The 24,059-nt window shown below is 42.8% G+C and overlaps 1 protein-coding gene across 1 annotated transcript in view; it reads right to left on the bottom strand.

Moving 5' to 3' along the window:
• Positions 1 to 13,508, bottom strand: part of LOC147465031 (uncharacterized) — a 54,077-nt gene extending 40,569 nt beyond the window's left edge. Inside the window, exon 1 of the mRNA XM_086517568.1 lies at positions 13,110 to 13,508. Within this exon, the coding sequence (XP_086373694.1) occupies positions 13,110 to 13,157 (48 nt within the window). The 5' untranslated portion in view covers positions 13,158 to 13,508. The remainder of the gene's footprint in view (positions 1 to 13,109) is intronic.
• Between the last annotated feature and the right edge of the window lie 10,551 nt (positions 13,509 to 24,059).

Raw genomic sequence — 24,059 nt, forward strand, 5'->3', positions numbered from 1 at the left:
AAAGCTACAAAAATTGCTAGCGTGATTTACGAAAATCTGTACAACTACCATGTCAGCAATCAGTGGAAAACGCAGAAATCCATACAGTTCAGTCGCGTCAACATGCCAACGTAGAATCCGGAATTTCGTACAAGATGTTGTGTCATCAATCAACGTAAAATCTGGAATTCCGTATTGGATGTCATGGCATCAGTTTTCCACTTCTTCTTCTTCTTCTTCTTCTTCTTAGGATTTAGGCACCTCGGCCGGGATCTAAAGGTTGGCTCCATTCTTTAGTGACTTGACACGTCAGCAGTTTGTGACATCCCCCCTTCTTGAAAGAAAGTAATTGTCCACGATTACAGAATATCTGCAAAACAACTCAAGTTAGCTCAATTTATGAGAATCATTCCGAGGGACAATCAGTTTGCTCTTTTTGTTAAGGAGTTGGCTTCTCCTTTCGTCCAGATCGGAACTCTTGATATTCCAGCGTAGTAGCCATCACACCCAGACCGCACTCATCTTTCCACGCGTGTCTTGATGCACTAAAATTACATACCCAAGCAATCTCATCCAATTAGGAATATTCAGTGGTTGGCACATCACAATGCAACACAAATACTCACATATGCATGTTACAAGACATATAAACATAAAGTCACCGATAAACACTCCTCTCGCATAACCTAACTAGGTCCGGCCCGGGAGATATTCAACGACTCCCTGATCACTCCCCCCGTATAACCTAAAAAGTCTGGGCCGAGAGATATAGAAGCCTTTAATAACCAAACGCCCCTCAGACCGCAGCCTGCGTGGTATGGAGGTGCTGAGAGTAACCACTGCTCAGACTTCTTAATACTCTTCCCGCATAACCATCCAGATCCAAGACGGGAGTAACAACAACAATATTTTTCAAGCATACAACCAAACGCTCCCCAAACATCCAATCACGTCGTTCGGAGGTTTTCTAGCATACAACGAAACGCTCTCCAAACATCCCGTCTACGTCGTTCCGAGGTTCAAACAATACCAAAAACAACATTTCTCACTACTCCATCAGGGAGTAAAATCACCAATCATTAAAACCAGTATTAAAACCAAAGTCAAACAATTCAAATCGGCACCAAAACAGGTTCAAAACATTCAAACAAATTCCAAACAGGATCACCAAACAAGTTGTCAAACAGATTTCAAACTTAAAAGGCAATCTCGACATCAATCGAGCTCGAAAAGTCAACTAACTTTCCATCCTGAAACCTGCACCAAAAATTAGGGTTAGGTTCCTTCCATAAGGTCGTAGCCGACCGCATCATGGTCCATAAGCTGTTGGACAGAAAATATTTATGTGGCGGTGATGGTAGTCCCAAGACATAGCAATCACATTGGACCTACATGGTCTTTAGCACAAAAAGAGACACCTACTAAGAGATGTCCAAAAATAATCTGTTAGGGTTTCCATGGCAAGCATTTCAAGATACCCCCCTCTGTCAAAAGTTGCACTCCAAAGGAAGATGTCAGAAACCATATAACTTTGGGCAAAAATATTCTTGAAAGCTTGCCAAGTCCTTGTGGAGTGTGCGGCTTGGTAGCTATAGACTTCCACCACTGCATGGCACTGCCTTTGAGAAAAACAACAGCTCGAAACAAATCTTGGATCCTTCTCTTGCAAGTGATCTTTATGGCTTATGCCCTATAAGACATGAACGGTGCAGACGGGAGCGCGCCCGATGCACGATGAAGGGTGGGAGTGGCTAATAAGTCTAGGGTCCAGACCCGAAGATACTTCAAATAAAATTCCAATAGCCTCTGGTTTGCTCTGTTTGCTCTTTTGTAGCACCGATATGCTTTCAGAAAAGCACACCCGTGATGCTCTGATACCATTGTCACAAGATGGACACAACGTGCCAATAGAAAAGAACAGACTGAACAGACTTTTAGCACTTTAATAACAACTAAACTGAAAGAGAGAGAGAGAGAGAGAGAGACGGAGTGGCAGAATTCCACCCCAGGGAGTATTGGCCCCAATGCTTGGCGCCCCTTTTGATATTTCCTTTATATTACTTGAATTGAGTACAATGCCGGTACTCACGCTCTGCACCTTCTCACTAAAGCGTGCCAGAGATGGAGCCCTTTGCACATATTTAAGGCCCTTGGCCTCAAAAGCAATTTACATAAAAAGCTTTAAACTCAAAAGCAACTGGTCCAAAAAGCTACAAAAACTACCAGCGTGATTAACGAAAAATAGTACAACTACCACGTCAGCAATCAACGCAAAACGCAGAAATCCGTATAGTTCTACCATGTTAGCAGGTCAGCGCAAAATCCCTTGTACAAGATGCCACGTCATCAGTCAGCGTAAAATCCAAATTTCCGTATTGGATGCCACGTCATCAGTTTTCTAATTCTTCTTCTTTTGCTGCTTCTTAGGGTTTAGGCCCCTCGATCGAGATCTGAAGGTTGGCTCCATTCTTTAATTGACACGTCAGTAGTTTGTGACAGCTACCACAACACCCATCGAGCCCTTAAATTCATACAATAGTTTCACATGGCCTTTTCGACGAGTCGTTTCTCAAAACACTTTAACACTCCAAGATACGAAGGGGGCATCTTACTTGAAAGGAAACGCACAGACATGGCAGTCTACTCTGTTTTAGCACAAAGAAGCACCTGAGCAGTGGCTAAAATTCAAGAGAGTTTTCACTAATTCTTGCACAACGCAAGAATATGAAGATGTCATCACGGCTTGGCATCATCTAAGAATGAAGACACTTTGGATGACTATTGCCAAAGGTTTTGATCTAGATACCTATTTGCAAATGTCCTCCTTTCGGAGGATCACTTTGAAAGACCACATTGAGCGGTTTTGTTCTGGATTGCCAAAAGAGATTCGACTGTATTGTATGCACAAGAAGTTTGACTCCATTCAAAGACTTATAGGACATGCCAAGCAAGGTTTTGGTACGCATGCCGACTCATTGACCTGCCCTATGGACAAGCCAGTGTCCACCTCAACAAGGCAAGCCTTAAAAAGAAAAGAAAGAACCGAGGGAACTAGATAGATAGAAGTTCATCACAGGATTCAGGAGACGTAATGGAATCAAATGATAGTGCATCCGAGAATTCGGACAGAGCAAGGGAATCAAATGATGGTTATCAAAGAATTCCAAGGATTCAAATTAAGGTGCCCCTAGACAAGAGAGGGCAGTGGGACTATCAACAGGTCACAAGGCACAAGAAAAGAACAGAAAGATAAGCTAGGTCCACCACATAATTTGGTCAAGAGAACTTTTCGGCTCTCCATGCAAAAGGGATGGGGGAAGAGAGCCTCGTAGATTCTCTTTAGTTTTGAGTTGTACCTTGAAGCTTTTGGATTATTCGCACTGTCTATTCTGAGAGCTATCGATGAATCAACGGGTTGAATCTTGTGTGGTGCGGACTCTACAAGAGGGGAGCCACTCGACTCCTTTGTCACAAGTTGCCTAGATTGAATGAAGTCACTAATTTCTCCTTGAGATTTTAGGGATACTCACAGGCTGACAATATCTTGCGGAATGACTTTATGATGTACATAAAATAGAAAATTACCTTGAATTAAACATTCTAGATTATGTGTTGGAAAGATCAAATGTCTGTAGCATTTCATCTAATGAATGATTTGAACTTAGTGCAACTAGACATTTGTTAGAGATCAGCGGATCTCGATGTGATGGCTAAGTGAATGTGAAACGAATGTGATTCTAGTGCATCCAGTTTCTATCTAAATGAGATAACTAGTTACTATTGTGAGTACATCGAGTTCCCGAACAATGAGATGGTTGCACAAGGATCTAGGTGCATCAAGAGTTCTAAACAGGATGAGATGGTTAGATTGAATAAATGAAACACAATATTCAATGTAACTAAGTGTGATTTGTGAAATGCATGCTCTGTGAACGTACTATCTTGTAGGGATGGTCAAGGACACGGTTTGCTTAAATTGTGAAAAAAAAGGATATGAATCTGATAGTAACAAAAACTAGTAAAACAAGACATCCGTGAAAAGATCAACGCAATTTGGATGTGATTGTTGAATGATTACAATGATCATTGTTTGTATCTGAGACCCTCCACGGAAATGCCACCAGATGCTTTTGAACTTAATGCTTTTCATGTAAACTACTTTTGGTAGGCCAAGGGCCTTTAAATATGAATTGTGGGCTCTCTCTGGCATTCTACCACATGCAGATGCACAGCAGAGCCACAGGTGTCGAAAGGGGCGCCACAGTTTGGGGCCAGTGCTCTCCGTGTCTCATGTGCAAAGTATCTCTTTCAGTTCCCTTGATTAAAGTGCTTGAACGTCTGTTCCGGTGTCTTTCTTTAACTTGATTTCCTTGGAGGACCAATGTGAGCGATATACCATTGGGTTGGCATCACCCTTACAAGAATATTGTCTTTCTAAACAAGGATCGAGCTTATGAACCATGCTGTGATCGGCTACAAGCGTATGAAAGGAAAGTTAGAGACTCTGGCAAACATTCAAAATTATCGATCACAACAAACAAATCCCCAAGAATCTCTTGAAAGTCAACCTCAGGAGCCTCGTTTGACACAAAGTCGACGAGAAACCCTATTACAAGAAGGCCGATGCTTTGAATGTTTTCAAACACTACATAATTACATTTCATGTTCTCAAGAGCAAATACATCTGTCAGAGTGAGCAGCGGAAGGTGGAGAGAGAGAGAGAGATAGAGAGTGTCACGAGGACCTGGCAGTTATTAACCATGTCACAAAGATGTGGCAACTGCTAACCTTGGTTGTTGGTTTCTTTCCAATGGGGTTTATTTTATTTGTTTAAGACCCTCTTTTTGAAGTAGCAAACGGTCGGACATTGTATGGCCAATGTGAACGGTAGATTCACCCGCAGACGGGAAGTGGTCGGCATTGGAATTCGTATGGTAAGAGGATGTCTAGGCTCAGAGCAAGATCATATAGGTCCCCCCGTCGCACTTAGCAAGTTGGTGGATACTAGGAAGTGAACTCAATTAAGGCGTAAAGTCAAGGTGGGACTACCAACAAAAAGTATCCGACAGTTGGGCCACATTGCATTTTTGGATGCGGTCCCAATGAGGATAGATGGTCAGAAGACCAGTGGGAGCCCAACGGAAGCATCTCCTAAAATTTAGGGAACTGCTATTTTGGGCCGTGAAATGTGTTCGCGTCATTACCTCCGGTATGACTAGGGGAACATTTTATAACTCTGCCGCGAAGTCAACTGACGCGTCGGTTGGGATATTTTTAAGCGGCGAACCCGAAACGGGAAAATGCTTGAAAATGCGCCAAGTGTCACATTTTCGTGAACTTTCCTCTTGCAGAAAAATGGGCGCTGATTTTTATGCTGGGAGAGGCCTCATTTCAGCTTTTGTCACAGGTTAAGAGCTATGGAGTGCTTCCTTTCCCTCTCATGTACAGTGTGGTGCTAGGAGTGATGCCCTGCACACTACACACTGCTCTCTCTCTCCCCTACGTGCAGTTATGTGATGCCCCACAAGAGGGCTACTCATTTGACTGATGTACAGTTGTGTGGGTTCATGCTTTTGTGCTGAGGCAAGAACCTCCTTGAGAAGGAACAGGGGTAGCTAACTGCTGCTCCAAAGCAGGCACTGGTGAGGGTCATAACCTCACCGTTCAGGTGCAAAATCAGCGCTGTGTATGCGCTGTAAATTCACTGTTTTTCAGCCGTACGGACGCCAGGACCATTGGGAATCGTGCCCCACTGGCAAAGGACAGTTAGGGGACTGTTTGGGGCTGAAAACAGGGCAAAAACCAGTAAATACAGCGTGCTGAATTTACTGTTTTTGGACAGGAATCAGAGGGTATACGACAGTGCAAGCGAGTTCCAGCAGGGGAATTGGTTTCGCGCAAGTTTTGGGGTTGTTATGCTGCCGAAATTTGGCCAAATCAAATGGTATCTAGGTGGATACACGTGAAGGATTCCCAGGACCTTACCTTGTAATTTACCCTCCTAAAGAATAAAGAAATACCGAAAGGGGCGCCAATTTTGTTGTCGGCGTCTGCTTGGAGCATTCTAGCTTCTGAGCCGTGTGTGTGTTTAAGTGTTAACTCCCGTCGCAGGTTCTCTTTGTAAAGTGCTCTGTGTGTGAGTCTAAAGTAAAGAATTTTGGGTGAAAGCCAACGCCTACCGCCCTACGGGCCGGTTTCACAGAGAGAGAGAGAGAGAGAGAGAGAGAGAGAGAGAGAGAGAGAGAGAGAGAGAGAGAGAGAGAGAGAGAGAGAGAGACAACAGACAAATGGAAAAGGCTAGCAAGCCCCAATAACTCCAGATGGCAAAACTGTTGTGTAGAGAGAACCCCCCCTCAAGCAGAGCACTCTGACACAAAAGGATAGAAGGCCAAGGTGGTAAACCGGTAAACTCCAAGCCAAAAAGTGATCTCGATCATAAGAGGGAAGAAGGAGGTGGATGGAACTAGAGGGTGAAGCCATCCGCCTGTGAAGGGCTAGAGATGGCGGTGGCAAACGTTTGTCGAGAAGCCATCCCATCCTCCGGATCTGGATCCTTCTTGCCGTCCCACCGTCGTTTATAACATTTTGCTTCATAATGACCTTTCTTTCCACAATAGGTACAAGTAATGTCACGGCGAGAAGGTGTACAACCAGGTCCGGATTGTCCGGGAGCACTACCACCCCCACAGGATGTAGAAACCAAAGCAGTAGCGCTTGCAGAGGCGTCTGAGGTGGCTATGTCCTGAATGCGCGAAGCTATCTGCTGCACAGCGGGTAAGAGCTCCTCCCAAGTGATAGCAAGTGATAGGAGTAGGACACGTAGAGGTAGTAAGTGACTGGAACAATGAATCATAAGTGTCAGGAAGCTTGAGTAGCAACCGAGTTGCCATGCCCTCGGAAGAGATCTGGTGACCACAAGTTGCTAGCTCATCACGGAGCAAAGGCAGGCCGGAAATGAAATCCTGGATAATCGGAAATGACGAGACTTCTAAGTCTATCAAAGTCTTTTCCAGAGCAAGGATCCTTCCGGGTGTCTTCGCCCCGTACATGTTGCAAAGGAAACCCCATGCCTCATGTGCAGAAGCAAATCAGAAGCAAATGTGAAGATAGGATCAGAAAACCATGCCGGATAGAACGACAAAAGACCGCGAAGTAGAGGGTAAGTGACGGGAGAGGCAAGGGAAACCCGAAGGGATGTTGATGATGTAAAGTCGAGGTGTTGTCCAAAAGGGAGCTCGAAACACCACGAGAACGCACGGGTTTGAGAAAAAACGCCAGGTGTGAAATCGCAGCAAAAGGGAGCTCGAAACACCACGAGAACGCAGGGGTTTGAGAAAAACGCCAGGTGATGAACACGGATGCCAAGAAGGTAAGGTGAGGGCTGTAAATGCACCAAAACAGGCTGAAAATCTGCAAGTAAGTGATCGAGAAATCGCCGGCAATAGTCACAATTGTTGAGCTTCCAAGGAGGAAGACCAAGGGGCAAGGAGCGGGAGACTCCAACTGTCCAAGATTGAGAGAAGGAAACGATGAAGCACAGGTAAAAAAACGATGGTCTAAAGGCTGCTGTCTTGCCCAAAAACGGAAGGCCGAAGGGTTGCTAGCTGAAAAACGCTAGTGCAGGAAAAACACAAATCCAAAAGGCTGGCTGTCCTGCAACAAAAAACGCTAGTCAGATGGCTGTCTGGCTTCCAAAAACGCTGATGCAAAGGATAGGCAACAGGTGCCGATCAGGTAGAGGGAGGGAGGGCGAGAGCAGAGGCTTGCAGAAGAAGATGGTTGTCCACAAAAAACGCTAGCTGCAAGCAAAAATGCAAGTCAGAAAAAAAAAGCAAATGGATCTAAGGTGATTCTTCGCGATGAAATCCTCCATAGGGCCTCCCAGGTGTAGGCGATGGCTGATCCAAGCCTAGAGCTCTGATACCATTTCAGGTGGAGAGAGAGAGAGAGAGAGAGAGAGAGAGAGAGAGAGAGAGAGAGAGAGAGGCGATGGACAAACTAGAGACGGATGGAAAAGGCCGGCAAGCCCCAATAACTCCAGATGGCAAAATTGTTGTGTACAAGACAAGATAAATGGGAGAGTGCAATCCCCCCTCCCCCCCCCCCTCTTATGTATAGGAGAATAGGGGGAGGTAGGACAAACAAGAAGAAGCCCCAACGACAATGCACAAAAATACGGGGAAAAAAATGAAAAAGGACAAAAATAGGTCCGAACGGGCAAAGTGCTGAGCAAAACCTTAAATGTGCCTGAAGATCTTTGTCCAATAGGTGTACGCGTGGCCAACCCACAAACAAGGGCCAGCACACGTGATGTGTGAAGCCTGTAGGCAGGGTGCGAAGCATCTGGAGATGAAGAATCTAACAACATCCTTATAGGAGCCTCCAGCTCCGAGAACAAATAGAACCGCAAGACCACCTCCAGATGAGAGAGCTAGACCTACAGTTGAACTTGTCTATTTATGGCATTAATCTCCAAAGTTCTAATGAATTGTCCAAAGCTTATGGAAAAATCATTAGATTAAAAGCCCGTATCTTCTTTGACCCGGGCACTACCGAGAATTTCATCCTCAAGCTACAATTCACAAGGTGGAGAACTTGAAGCCAAGCTAGCCACTGGGCAAACTCGGAAGGTGGTGCCTCTCATTGGTGCTCTTCCACTAACCCTTCAAGGATATCAAGGAAAGCATTCAAGGATATCGAGAAAAGGCAGATTTTCACATCATGAAGTTAGACAATTGCGACGTTCTCTCGGCATGCCTTGGCACAACATGAATGACGCGACATTCCAACTCCCGAACCATACGATCACTTTCATCCAGAAGGACAAGCCAGTCATCCTCAAAGTTCGATTATCTGAACAAAACCCTGGATGAATTTTCTAATTGCTCTGTATTTAAATCTTTTTGGACTTTGTTTAAGAAAGTCCTGTTTGGAATTTATTTGGAATGGATTTTATATATTTTGAACTTGTCTTGGTGCCAATTGGAGATAATTTGGCTCTTGTTTTGATATTGATTTCAATGATTGGTGCTTTACACTCTTGGGAGGAAAACTGAAGAGAAAATTGGTGCTTGCTAATGTCTGAATATCTTTGCATCAGATCAACCAAGATTTTTGCAATTTTGCACAAAATCAACCCTGGAGTTTTTGCATGAGCATCATTGTCGAGCATTTTTGTTAATCATCGACATGGAACACTCAGTATTCAACATTTAGCCATTGTATCAACATTTGTGCAAGAAATTAAAGCAAGTACTTGCTCTGGCAACACAATAAGGGGACCCTTGAGGGTGGTTGGGACCCGACATGTGGTGTCATCTCTCTACCTCTCTTCATTGTGTTCAGTGTACTTCTCTCAACTAAAGTAACCTTGTGTTTGTGTGAAGTACTAGATCTGAGCTGAATCCATAAAACCCGTCCACTGCACCTGAGAGGCCGAGCTTTATGAGTTGAGATGAGCTCATATACAAAGAGCCAAGGCCCACGCACACATACAGACTGTCTACAACCAAGCTTCACTCTTATTGACCACCACTTCACTCCACATTGCCTTGATGATCAAGCAAAGCCGCAATCTCGAGCTTCCTTGGGAGGAGTGTTCATGTTTGTTGTGAGCCTCTAAACGATGTAGATCGGGTGTCTCAATGTTAGAAACATCTGAACGACGCAGACCGCATGTCTAGGGAGCATTTAGTTGTATGCTCGAAACCTCCAAGCAACGCAGACTGCATGTATGGGGAGCATTTAGTTGTATGCTCGGAACCTCCAAGCAACACAAGCTACAATCTGGATTTTGGGGAGAGTTTGATTGTATCAGTTGTCTAAGCTCATGGCCCGGACCATTTAGGTTATTTGCAGGGGGAATAAGGAGGTAGTCGTTGAGTAGCTTCATGCCTAAGACCATCTATGAGGAGTGCTCAACGGCGATGTTTGTTGTGTCTTGTAACATACATAGGTAAGCATCTACGTTGCATTGTTATGTGGCAACCACTCAATATTCCTAATTAGGTAAGACTGCTTAGGTATGCACACCTTTTACAAATCAACGTGGTCTAGGTGTGATGGCTAATTTTGCCATGCAAGAATATCAAGAGCTCCCATATGGAATGAGAAAATTGAATGACCCTTGAAATGACCCTCAAATATTTTTGAGCTAACTTAAGTTGTTTTACAAGCATGTCATCACGAGCCTAACCCTAGCCAACCTGCAAATCCTAGTCAAGGGACCTAAACCCTAGCAAGGGGAGTAGGCAGAAGAAGAAGAAGAAGAAGAAATTTTCATCAACTTCCAAATCCTCCCCGAAGGGGCCTAAAAGTCACAAGGGGTTAGGATTAAAAATCCGAACCCAACCTAACTTACAAGGTCCCATCCAATGGGGCTTAAAATAAAGCACGATCCTATATACACACCCCTAGCATAAAAACCACTATGACATGGCATGTTGTACGGATCTTCCACGAATTGCACTGACATGTTGATGGCGTGGCAATTGTACAAACACCCACATTTTCCACTATTGACGTGGCAGGCTATACAAACTCCCGCAAATTGCACTGGCAGCTTTAGCGGCAGCTTTTGGGACCAAATGATTTTGAACTTAATGCTTTTCATGTAAATTGCTTTTGGTAGGCCAAGGGCTTTTAAATATGAACTATGGACTCTTACCCTCTCTCTCTGGCATTCTACCGCGTGCAGATGCAAAGCAAAATCACAGGTGTTGTAACATGTTGAAGCAATATAAAGAAATATAGAAAGGGGCACCACAGTTTGGAGCCAGTCCTCTGTTGGGATGGAACTCCGCCACTCGGTGTCTTGTGTATACGTATCTCTTTCTGTTCAATCATTTGAATTGCTTAAAAGTACATTCCCTCTATGCTTTTCCGGCGGCACGACTCCACGAGGTGCCCTCCCACTTCATTTCTTTAAATTGTTATTTCCATCTGCATGTGGTGCCCTTACGAACACTTCATTCCTATCCTTCTCAAACTTGTAAGCAAAAGCCTTTGAGAATCAAAGTTCATGTTGGATTAAAGGTCCTTCAAATTTAACTTTGTATGTAGCATTGTAAAGTCACAAGTTTGGAGACATAAAAGAGATGAATTCTCACTTATGCTTCTTGAAGAGTTCATAAACGTGATAACAAGGATCGCCTATCGAGTCATTAAAAATCTTGCAAGTCAGTAGGTCATGGAAGTTACATACATTGTACAAATACCCATGTCGTACACTCGTTCGGTATACATTATCGTCGACCTCTTTCTAAAAATTTGTAGCCTGTAACTTGAGTCTTTGATATTCGTGTCAACTCCCTATGTCATTTTCATAAGTTTGTTAGGTCCTTTAACCTTGGACCTAGGTATAGTCCTTAGTCATGAGATGATTTGCAGATCTTTTTTATGGTTTTAAAGAATTCTTTTAGAAACACACCGTATTACCTAGACCATATGATATAATTTCCAATACGCCATATTTTCCCATACAAAACCGTACCCTACTTTACCGTATAACCATACAGTGACAACCCTACACTAGGTATGTTTACTACCTATCCCAAAGTTCATTAACGCTACGCAAAATGGCTTTGAGACAATAGCTAAGCCATTTGGAAATCTCTATCTCTACTAGAGAGGTGTAATAAGAAGCAAATAAAAATATAGATTTTGGTGGAACTTCCAAACAGCATACCAAAAGGAAAATTTAGGATGGCATTTGAAACCAAAAGTCTTGGAGTTTCTCTTGCAACGAGTGGGCATAGCGGCCGTAACTTGGAGAGTTTACTTCACCTAAGAAGCATTCTCAATAGAATGCGCATAACAACGCAGTGATTAGAGTACTTATCTCCATAAACTCACAATAAAATATCCTCAGAGCATGAAAATCGAAAAAATATAAGATATTTCTTCCTCAAGAACGAATCCTGGAGAAAGATTTTGATTTCAAACAAGCTTTCTTGAGTTCTGCAGACTTCCGGTGCAAAAAAACACCTTGAACTCCTAAAGACTCTTCAAACTTTACTGCAAAACTAGATAATCTTTTTGAGAAAACAAGAGTAAATTGAGAAAGGGGGCCTATATTTAGAATCTAGAGAATAAGTCTTTCACAAAACCAAAAAGAAGAAAAGACCAATCAACACTAGCTGCTCCATTAACGTAAGAAGGCAGCTTTACTACGTGGACAATCAATACCAAAGTAGCAAGCCTCTCTCGCGATTTGAATTACTTCTAACATTACTACACACAAGGTTGTCCTAAAATTTTCACATATTTGGTTCCATACCTTTCTCACACAAGGAGCCAGAGCATCCAAAACTTCTTGGCAAAGTAAGTAAAGAAACACTTCGTAGTATTCAGGGAGGGCCCCTAACTTATAAGGAGCTTGTTTCCATAACTTTGGAGCACGAGACTAGACGCATTGACACCTTGACTTGTCAGACCTGATGATACTCTAGAAGAAATAATAATCAAGCTTAAAAACATAGAATTTACAAGCTTGACTCCAACCTCTAAAGAACTCTAAGAGCTTGCATCTCAGTCAAAGAAGATAAGTCAAAATAATCCTGCCCATTGTTTTAAGAGCAAAACATGTTGCCCTTCTATTCAAATTTTGATGGTTCTTGTATGCCCAGGTTTGGGAATTTTACAGCTTTCAATAGAAGCTGGTGCACTAGGATCTGAACCACAAAAAAAACAGGAAGGACTGTAAACATAGCGATGATGGTTGGTCAATCAAATCCTAATCCAATGCTGCCAAATTGCTCCAACATATGCTTCTTATCATATTGTAGAGCCACGTATTGTAGAGCCACACAGACGACATACTCCAGCCCACGCTCTGTGCCAGATTCAAAGTGCACCTCGAACACATCAAGGATCACGTATGTAAATCCATCGGAATCAATAACAATAGGGAGCAGCAGTTTACTTCCCGGGCGTAAAGTTAGGCTGATTCACGACAGAACTGTCTTTGCCTAGTTTCTACATGTTCAATGTCAGGGAGACGCATGCCCATTGCATCTGCCAGTCTAGGTGTACCTTTCGATTCAGGTAGAACATGAGACCTAGAGAGGGAGTATGAAAGAGAATAGGAGAGGGAGGAGATAGATAGAGAGAAAGTTTGACACGATGCTAACCAGATGGTGCGGTGCACTCTGCTTCTTCCGATCTCCATGGACCTTCATCCTCCCTCGCCAAGGTATTGCAGCAGAAAACTCGATTGCTACACAAGGGGAAAAGCAACAGATGTTCGCGTATACATAGGTGTGTCAGAAACCCGAAATTGAAGAAGGCTTGTATCGAGGCAGAATCAAGGAGCAATTCTCTGATATCCAACTATGCAAGGGCAGATCTCTGCGGAACGGAACAATACGGCAGCGTGGGTGCGTTTGAAGCAAAGCGTATCGCTTCTGCGTCTCCAACAAAGAATTGGACTGCTACCAATCTGAGCGAACCCTAATGTCCGCACTTCGTCGTTGCCCACCACGAAATGGTCACCCCCAAATGCGTGTGGAAACCCAAACTTCTTCAGTGCCGAATTCAAATGGCGACGTGTGTGATCTAACTTACCCATGTACAGCGCATGCACTTGTCAATTTTGTGACCTACCCATGTACATACAATGCAAGCACGTGATAATGTTGTCGAAACTGGGAAGGAGCGTTGAGGAAAGAAAGTGAAGGTGTTGCACTGAAGGGAGATGAGGTAACAAGTCAAAATAAACAATTCTTGGTATCAAAAATGGGAGTGAAAAGGAGGCCTTTAATTCTCTTTCCATTTATCCACCGGCGTTGCAATAATGGTGTGGTTGGTATCCTATGCAAGAAAGAGAGCTCACGAGTCATGGCTTGGTTAATAAGCCACTTGTTTACCAACATGTGGACAAGGATTATCCATCTCTAACCTCTCACTCCCCTATTAAAAAGGACGTTACGTGCAGAGAAAGTGAGGATTCCACAGGCGTAAGCCTTGTAGTTAAAAACTTGACTCCACAAGGTCTGGCCTAACTCCACGAGCCCTGACGAGCAAGCCCGTTTCAGATCTACTTGCTGCTCAAGCCCATTTCAGGCCTAGTGTTACCTATTTCAGGTGCCTGAGTAGCCATGGTTGCTTGCTATTGAAGAAGCATGCCCAATTCAACAAGCCATGTATGTGCTTGTTAATGCCCTTCCTGCTTCCGAGGAGTAAGGTGCCGCACTGTGTTCTCATGCCCCTTCCGCTATTGATGGCTGGCAGGCATCGTTGCATACTGAATCGTGTTGGGTTTTAGGCCAAGCGACCGGTGGCCATGGCTGGGTGTCCGTCGATTACATCTATTCTTTGGGCATAAAGGAAATAAGGAGGAAGAGAGTATAACTATCTCATGCTCCACCAAACTATGTGTCTATTGTTCTTCTTCTTCTCCCCTTCTCTCCTTCCCTCTCTTGCACACTTCGCCTTTGCTCCATCAATTGGTATCAGAGCCAAGGAGCACAGCTCCCGAGCCTCGGCATTTCCCGCTCCCCACCCGCGTGTGTAGCACCTCCTTGGTAGCAAGTGAGGCAATCGGTGCAGGACCGAACAGAGCATAGGGGGAGCAAGCAGAGTGCAGGTGTATCGAACTGAGGAAATTGAGCGAGTAGGAAAATCGAGGAAGCTCATAGGAGCTCCTGCTCATGAGGCATTCAGGTAGTGAGGCCATTCAAAGGTAGTGCATAATTGGGGCAGCCAAGAAAGTCAACAGCAAGAAGGCAAGCCATTCAAATTGGGCTGCAGCAGCAGCCAAAGAACTCGAGCAAGAAACAGTCGGGCAATTGATGAGCAATGGGGAAAAGCCTCACACTGCAAGGCATTGATCTTGAATAGAAAGTCGAGCAGCTCCAAGGCTTGGAGCAATTGAAGGCGTGTGCAAGCTTTGAGGCTTTGAACACAGTCGCGCAAGCAGCAAGGAGCACTGGCTTACTAGCAGCGAGTAGTAGAACAAGGCCGAGCAAGGGGGAAACCGAGCTTCAAACCATCAGCAAATCGAGGACATAATCAAAGCAGGGACAGCGTTAGAGAAGGGCCATGAGCAAGGCAAACCACACACACACCATCCTCCTTAGTCTGCTTGTTAGACTCGTCACGCCCGTCAATCCTTCTGCGGTTTTTGTCAATCCTGCAGAGTATGATTTTAAAAAAAAATCAACCTTAACACACTTTGTATGTGCAAGGGCTCTGAAAGGAGGGGAGTAATGCATTGTGCTAGTCTCCACCCAACCATGCTATCTTGTAGCCTCCCCCTAGCATACACATTGTCCGGTAGTGTCGGTGGCCTTGCTCGTAGGACCCGTGTCCTTACATTACCCCCCCTTGGAGAATTATTTTCGTCGTGGAAAACAAACGTAGAAAAATGTTTCTTAAGTGTGGAGACATTCTCCCATGTAGAACCTTCTTCAGGTCTATCTAGTCATTTTACCAACACGTGTCGTTTGACATGATGTCCGGTGCGAAGCTCATGAGAATCCAAAATCTTTTTCGGGTTCATGAGGGATGCTTGGCGGTTCAATCAACTAACACACCTGTGTCAACGACATTATCATTATGTCCTAGTTGTTTTCGTAAACGGCTAACATGAAAAACAGGATGAACTCATGAGTGCTCGGGAAGAGCTAACTTATATGCCACTTGACCTATACGTTTGAGAACGGTAAACAGTCCACAATATCATTGTGAAAGTTAAGCAACTTTTTTCGTCTTCAGACTTTCTGAATACTCCGGAACCTTGAGGAAATCTTGTCTCCTTCTTGGAAAGTAGCAAGATGGCGATGCTCATCCGCGTACTTCTTATATCGATCTTGAGCTTGCTTAACATTCTGTCGAGCAACTCAAAGCATATCAAAATGGTCTTGGAGAAAATCCTTCACTTGTTGTCTCTTCTCCGTAGCCAACCCCACCGTAACGGGTGATCTAGGTTGAAAACCATATAAAAGCATAAATGGACTGAACTCTGTACTCACATGCTTTGAACTATTATAAGCAAATTCCAATATAGGAAAGTAGTCTTCCCAATTGGTTTGCTTCTTGCTAACGTACGCTCATAGCATATGCTCTAGCACTTGATTAACCCTTTCGGTTTGACCATCTGTTTTTGAATGATCATTTGTACTAAGATTAAGTGTAGTTTCCAACTTTTGGAACACAGCGCTCCATATGGATTATCGAACTATCGATCTCTGTAGCTAATGATACTGGTTGGAAGATCATAGAGTCTATATATATGTTCTATAAATAGCTGTGCTAATTCGGGTGTCTTTACCAAAGTCTTAGTGGAAATGAATCAACACATCTTTGTTAGACAGTCTACAATTTCCCATAGGGCATAAATGGCCACGATTTGTATTAGGTAGTCCTACTACAAAATCCATATAGATACTCTCCCACTTACCTTGTGGAGTCTCTAAAGGATGTAAAAAAGCCACCTACCTTGAGGCGCTCTACCTTATTAACTTGGCATTGTTGGCAGTTTAGTACATACTCTTGAACATCACGATGTAAGCTTGGCCAATAAATTTTTTGCGAACTAAGACATACGTCTTACGAATACCTGGATAACCAGCAATTGGACTATCGTGAAACTCAAATATATTTGGCGTCTAGTGTCTGAGTCCTTTGGCACAAATAATCTACCCTTATGGAGTAAGTAGCCATCGTCAATGGAAAAATTCTTCCATCGCTTAAGCTTTTCCTGTGAGTAGGGGTGGAGCTATGTGTGTTGGAGTTTTTATATATGCGTGCAGAAACATGTTGATGTGGCCATGCAAAGACATGTGAGTGTGAGGGATCCCTTCTTAAAACTGCACTCCACACTTTAGCATATGATTGATCTTTTGCACACTTGCCACGTAATGACTCCAAAAATTCACTTTTTATTTCTGTGAAAGCAAGTGAATTAATCCGAGGCATTCGGCTTAGTGCATCCGCTACTACATTATATCGCCCCTTACGATATTGTAGCTAACAATCATAATCCTGACGGATATCCGCCCATCTAGCTTTAAGGCCAAAATTGTCCCAGGCAGGTCACCATAAAGTTTTTGCTACATTCTCTCAGTGCTTTCAAAAGAGAAGAGTACTATATCAAAAAGTTTGATGGGCCAAACTTTGTCATTTGGTGGCAGCGTATGCGAGATGTTTTGATCAACAAAGGCTTGATAGCACCCTTGCGTGCAAGAAGAGAGAATGCGTACACTAATGATGAGTGGGATTACTTGAATGAACGTGATGTGGCGACCATTCGCCTGCACCTTGGTGAATCCATTTCCTTTACCACAATGGATAAGACCAATGCCAAAGATTTGTGGGATGCTCTATGTCAGGCTGGGATGGCAACAACACCTCAAACAAGGTTTTCTTGATGAAGAAATTGATGCACATGAACATGAAAGCAGACAATAATGTTAGTTCTCATTTGAACGAGTTCAACAACGTGTTTTTACAGCTTACTTCAAAAGGTCTCAATTTCGATGATGAAATGAAGGCTATATTCTTGCTATGTTCGCTACCATTGTCATGGGATACTTTCAACATAGCCATAAGCAATTCTATACCCAATGGAAAGTTAGATTTCATTAGTGTTGCTCACTGAGGAGATCTGACGTCAACCTCTTGATGCGAGTGGGCATGGTGATGCATATGTGGCTAGTGGCAATCATGACAAGCAAAAGCAAAAGCAAACATGGGAGCAGGTGAAGCTGGCAATTTTTGACAAGTTTGGGAAGAAACTAACCGCAAGTGTAGTCGTAGCAGCGGTCGTTCACAGGATCGTAGGCAAGCTCGTAGCAAGAGTCGCGGCAAAGACATGCGAAATGTAGAGTGTTACTACTGCCATAAAAAGAGACACTTGAAGAAAGATTACCGCATAATGCAGCGTGATAAGGGCAAAGAGAAAGCAAAGTCTGACAAACCTAAAAGCAACATGAAAATTGAAGAGCTTAATGTGGTTGAGTATCCAACCATTGAGAAAGTTTATGAAGTGTCAAATGATGTGTTGATTTTCACATCAATTTGAGTCTTGATGCATTGTTTGCTCACGACTATGAGTGATATGTGCAGAATTGGATTGTGGACTCAGGTGCAAGCTTCCATGTGACTCCTCACAAGGAGTGGTTTTCTACATACATTGCCACACTGGCACGGTGAAGCTAGGCAATTCTTATGAGCTTGATATATGCGGTGTGGGCAGCATCAAGTTTTCTATGCGTAATGGCACTGAGTTTATGCTGTATAATGTTAGACATGTACCCAAATTGACAAAGAGTTTAATGTCGGTTGGATAGCTAGATGATTTGGGTTACACTACTATATTTGCCCGTGATTCTTTGATTATCAAGAAGGGAAATTTTTGGTTATGCTTAAAGGCTAGAAGTCTGGTTCATTGTACTCACTTTATGTCTCTTGTGTGAAAGAGAATTTTATTTGTGTAGACGAGCTGTCGTCTACAAAGTCCGGCTAGGACATATAAAAGGAATGAAAGTCTTGAAGTGTTCTGGTTATATCCATGTATTAGATTACTCTAACTTCTCTTTATGTGAGCATTGTATCTATGGCAAACATACTAGGTTGACTTCGACGCCTTTGGACAAGGAGTTAGGAAGTCCTCTAGATCTCGTTCATAGCGACTTGTGCGGACCTATATCAGTCAAGTCTCTAGGAGGAGGTTATACTTCCTAACATTCATAGACGACTCTACTAGAAAGGTGTGGGTTTATCTCTTAAAGCAAAAGAGCGACATCTTTAGTGTCTTTTAGAAGTTATTAGCATTGGTCAAGAACCAATCAAGTAAAAAACTCAAATCTTTGCATAGTGACAATGGAGGCGAGTACATCTCACTTTGTAAAAGCATTATGGCATCCCCGGCCTTAGTCCCAAGGCCTCAAACACATTCAAAGGTGGAGAGAGCTAGCGAGGAATGAGGGTAGGGAAGAGGAATAAGAAGCAATCAATAGGAGAAAGCAATAGTTCCTCACTTATCATCACTCCTCTTGTTTAGCATAGCATAATAGCATATTAATGAAGATGAAGAATATGGCAAGCTTTAGCAGTGAAGCACGGCTCTTGGTTGGATTTGCATTCCATAGCCAAGAGTGTTGGTGTAGGCTCTCAACTTCTCAACAAGCTTGGAGAAGGAGATGGAGCTCTTGCACTTTGCACTTCACACAATGAGAGTGTGTGTGTGTGTGTGGGAGAGTATACTTGGTCCACCTCTCTCTCTCTCTCTCTCTCTCTCTCTCTCTCCCTCTCTCTCTCTCTCTCTCGCTCGTATTATTTAGTTATATCATTTGGACAAGTGTCCTCTTTTCCCTCTTTGAGAGAAAGAGCTTAATTATTTATTTAAATGCATCTAAATTCTCATTGGACCCCTTTAAAGCCTATCCAATAGGATTCAAACACATCATGAGGGCAAAACGGGGAGGATCTTGACACGTGTCTTTTATGCTTCTTCAGAGATCATGTTTGAATTGAACACTTCGAGCACCTTAGTCATTTAAGCATGACAATCTTTTATGCCTCTTGAGAGATCATGTTTGAATTGAACATTTCAAGCACCTTAGTCATTTAAGCATGACAAACACCTCAAGCTTGGGCAAGGTTCCCACAAACACCTTAAGCACCTTAGTCAGCAAGCACGATAAGCACCTCAAGCTTGGGTAGGGTTCCCACCTCAAGGTCAGCCCCAGCTTGCTTAAGGTTCTAGGTCTAAGGACTTTTTAACACTAACCTTTGGAGGTCTTTAATGAAGCTAACCCTAAGGTCTTTAAGCTCCATTAGGTAGTATTGCTCTTTGACATACCATCTCTCATTTGGACCCTTTTACCTTGGCCCCGTGTTGAGATAGATCCATAAGCACATGTCTATATCCTAACCCTTGTTCCCGTTTATTCTCCCACATTAAATGATCAGTTTAATATGAGAAAATCATTTGGGTTGGTTAGATATTAGATTTTATGACATTGCCTCTCTCTTGAAACCATAGTTGTTGTCGACCATGAGGTAGAAGAGATAATGTCGTAGTCATTAGTTTACGTTTCTTAAGGGGAAGAGGATCCCTTTTTATCCTACGACATCATTCCAGAATGGAAGACTAGTCCATTTGGTGCTTGGGAAACTTAGCTGTCGCAAGCATGTCTGCTCTTTAGTCCATATCATAATCCCAAAGTAGAGTGACAAATTCTATTTGGTGTTTGAGTGACGTCGTCATCACAAACATGATTCTAAGCATGCATACTCTTTAAATTTGTGCACAAAAGAGGATTAGTCTTATAAGACAAAAACATTGTTCATTTAGAGATCATTTACATTTTCTTACTCTAGTGTAGCATTGTAAGGATTGACAAGGTTCGTACCATCCTTAAGCTATGTTCCTTGCATCCATCTAGCATCTTCAAAAGGATAGATTTTAAATTTAATAAGATATCGTTGGATAATCTTACCATGTCTTAGTACCTTGTCTTTGTGTCGAAGAATCAATTCGGGCTGCAACACCTCTTCTTGATCTTTGATCTCTAGCAGGTCCTCAATTATTGGTTCTTTTGGTGGCTCACCTTTGTAAGGCTTGAGTAGGCTCACATGAAAAGCATTGTGAATCAGCCAATGGTTGGTCAACTTGAGTTGATAGGCCATCTCGTTGATTGGTTTTAAGATTTGGAAAGGACCATAGTATCTTTTTGCTAACTTAGCATACTACTTTTGGTGGCCCAAAGGATTTTTACATGTAGTTTGCCTCAATCAAGCCTTGGGAAACTTAAGTAAGACCCAATCATTTTCTTTGAACGTTAAGGCCCTTCTGCGCTTGTCAGCAGCAGTTTTTTGCCTTTGTTGAGTGATGAATATAACCTTCTTAATCTTTTGAAAAGATTGATGTAGGTCACGGCTATACTCATCAGCAGCGAAGATCTTTCCACGTACTTTGAGTAGCAAGGGAGTTTTAGGTCTTCCCTCTATGATCTCAAAAGGAGCCTTCTCTGGAGTGGTATGGACAGTGTTATTGTACGCATACTCTACAAGAGGTAAGTACTTCTCCCATTGGGCACATTGATCTACTTCTGTAACATAAGTCTTGAGTAGATCGAGAATTGTAAGGCTAGTTATTTCGCTTTGGCCATCCATTTGTGGGTGATAGGCTGAAGAGAAATTTAGCTGTGTACCTAGATTCTCAAAGAGACCCTTCCCAAAATTACTAGTCATTCGAGGATCTCTATTTGACACTATTGATGCTGGCAAGCCATGGTGCTTAAAATTTTGGGATATGAAGAGGGTTGTCATCTACTTCACCTATAGGGAGAATAGCATGTATATAGATGCTAATGAGTATGGTCGTACTATACTACTTATAAAGTCACCTGCTTTTGATAAGTCAATGAAAATCTCGATTTATGCGTACATGATTTTTGTCAAGAATCTACTAATGATGCTAATGTTTTATCAAATGAAAAAGGGAGGAATCAAGAAGAGTTAGGCTTGTCTACTTTTCTAAATGGATTCCAGGATGTTTTTATCTATGATATCCCTATGGACTTACCTCCAAAACGAGGGGATGATGACCAATGAATTGAGCTCCTACCAGGAATCTCACCGCCTAACAAGCCTCCTTATAGAGTTTCTCAAGCTCAACAAGAGGAGATTATGAGGCAAGTGCATGAACTGGTAGACAAAGGGATGGTGAGGCCTAGCTCCTCTCCTTTTTGTTCTCCAGTCATTTTAGTGCAAAAGAAAGATGGTACATACTGCATGTGTGTGGACTATCGAGCGCTAAATATTCTCACTATCAAAAACAGATTTCCCGTACCGGGGTCGAAGATCTATTAAATAAGCTACAAGGTTCGACCTACTTTAGTAGGATTGACCTTAAAAGTGGCTATCATCAAATAAGGATAGTGAATGAAGATATTGTAAAGGCCGCGTTTCGTACAACGTTTGGTCTTTATGAATATCTTGTCATGCCTTTTGATTTGATAAATGCTCCAGCCACGTTCAATTGTTTAATGGAGAAAATATTTAGACCCTACTGCAAATTCACTAGAGTGTTCTTTGATGATATCATCATCTACAAGTCCTTGGAGGAGCACAAACAACATCTCCATGTAATTTTTCAAGCTTTGAGGGAGAACAAGCTTTTTATCAATCAAAAGAAGAGCAAATTTTTCCTTCAAGAGATTCAATACTTAGGTTATATTATCTCTCAAGATGGTATTTGTATGGATTCATCAAAGTTGGAGCTAATAAAAGCATGGCCTAATCCAACAAATCCACATGAGCTAAGAAGCTTTATTGGTATATGTGTATACTATAGACGCTTCATAGCCAAATTCTCTCAAATAGCAAGACCATTAGATGACTTAACAATGAAGAACGTTAAGTATTCATGGACTGCTAAAGAGCAAAATGCTTTTGGCAAGCTCAAATAGAAGCTTACCTCCCAACTAATCCTTACGCTTCCGGATCTCTCAAAACCATTTGAGGTCCAATGTGATGCTTGTGGAGATTGCCTTGGAGCAGTTTTGCTTCGAGAAAGGCATGCCATAGCATATGAGAGCCAAAGGTTCAATGCCGATGAACGGGTCTTGGGCATAAATGAAAAAGAGCTTTTAGCTATTCTACATGCCCTAGACACGTGGAAGCACTACCTTTTGGGGACTCCATTCATCCTACGAATGGATAACCAAAGTGTTAAGTACTTGATGATGCAAACCAAGCTCTCCGACAAACAAATGAGGTGGGCAAATTTTCTTTCGCAATTCAATTTTCATATTGCTCACATTGCTGGCAAGCACAATCAAGTAGCTGATGCACTATCACGACGGCCAAGGGCCAATGTGGTGTCCATAGCAACTCACAATGATCTATCTTCTATGATAGATGAGTATGCTACTGACCCTGATTTTAAAGATGTAATTTCAGCCCTTGCCTTAGGGAAGAAAGAAGAACCATTCACTTTGCAGGATGGTTATCTTCTACATGGCAATCGGCTATGTGTTACTCACTCTCTTTGCAAGAAAGTAAAGTATGAGTCTCATGCTCCTCCCTATGCGGGGCATAGATGGATTCAACCTACTCTTTGAGTAGTAGAGACGTATTTCTATTGGCCTACCATGAAAGTGGACATACAAGAGTATGTTACCAAATGTGTGGTATGCGAAAAGACCAAGTATGATAGGGGGAAGCAGCCTATTACTCCATCCATTGCCAATTCCTAATTCACCATGGGAGAGCATATCCATGGATTTTATCTTTGGATTGCCCAAGTCTATCCATGGGAATACGAGAATATGGACAATAGTTGACAGGTTTAGCAAACATGCACATTTCATACCTGTCAAAAAGACTATCAATCCCAAAACTTGTCCACATATTTGTGGATAGACTCGTTGGAGAGCATCTTCAAACTTCGCCATTCGGTAAGCAATTTTTCTTTGCATCGCTTGCAAGGGATTGCTTCATAATGGAAACTCGTAGAGTTTTCCATGTCTTTGGGGCTTCGTCGTTGCCATGAAGGCTAGCCCACTATTGACGAGTAGATTTCTGGAAGTGCATAGCTACATGGCGTAGCTTGTTGGACTTCGTGAAGCCCTCGTCTCCAAAGGCCTCATCAAATTGTTGGATGAAGGTTAATACTTTATCGGTATCACCAAAGGTGCCGTCATAGGTAAGAAAAGAGATACTCTTTCCTCTCTGTTTGAATTTCTTGAGCTTTTGAGACCTTCACCATGCAGGGTAAGTTTGACGATGTCCTCTCCTCTTGTATTCTCTAGGAAAATAACTATTGCTTTTGTCGGAAGGGGAGGAAGGTGAAGAAGAAGGAGAAGAGGGTGACCTCTTTCTTGCCTTTTTCTTCCTTTGTTTCCTCTCTTCCCTTTCGGAGTGATGAGGAGAAGGACTATGGGCTAACCGTTTCCTCTTGGGAGGAATTGGCGATCGTCTAGATCGTCATCTTTGTGGAGCCACATCTTCAAAGGAACTTAGGGATTCGCTTCTTTCTTGTTCTTTAAATTTCTCCTCTCTCATGGGAGAGAGAGTCTTCTTTTGGGAGTCTCATCAAGAGACCTCCTAAGCTCTCTCTCCTCTTGGAC

Source organism: Adiantum capillus-veneris, chromosome 1 (genome assembly GCF_014529385.1).
Source record: "Adiantum capillus-veneris isolate H3 chromosome 1, ASM1452938v2, whole genome shotgun sequence".
Classification (NCBI taxonomy): domain Eukaryota; kingdom Viridiplantae; phylum Streptophyta; class Polypodiopsida; order Polypodiales; family Pteridaceae; genus Adiantum; species Adiantum capillus-veneris.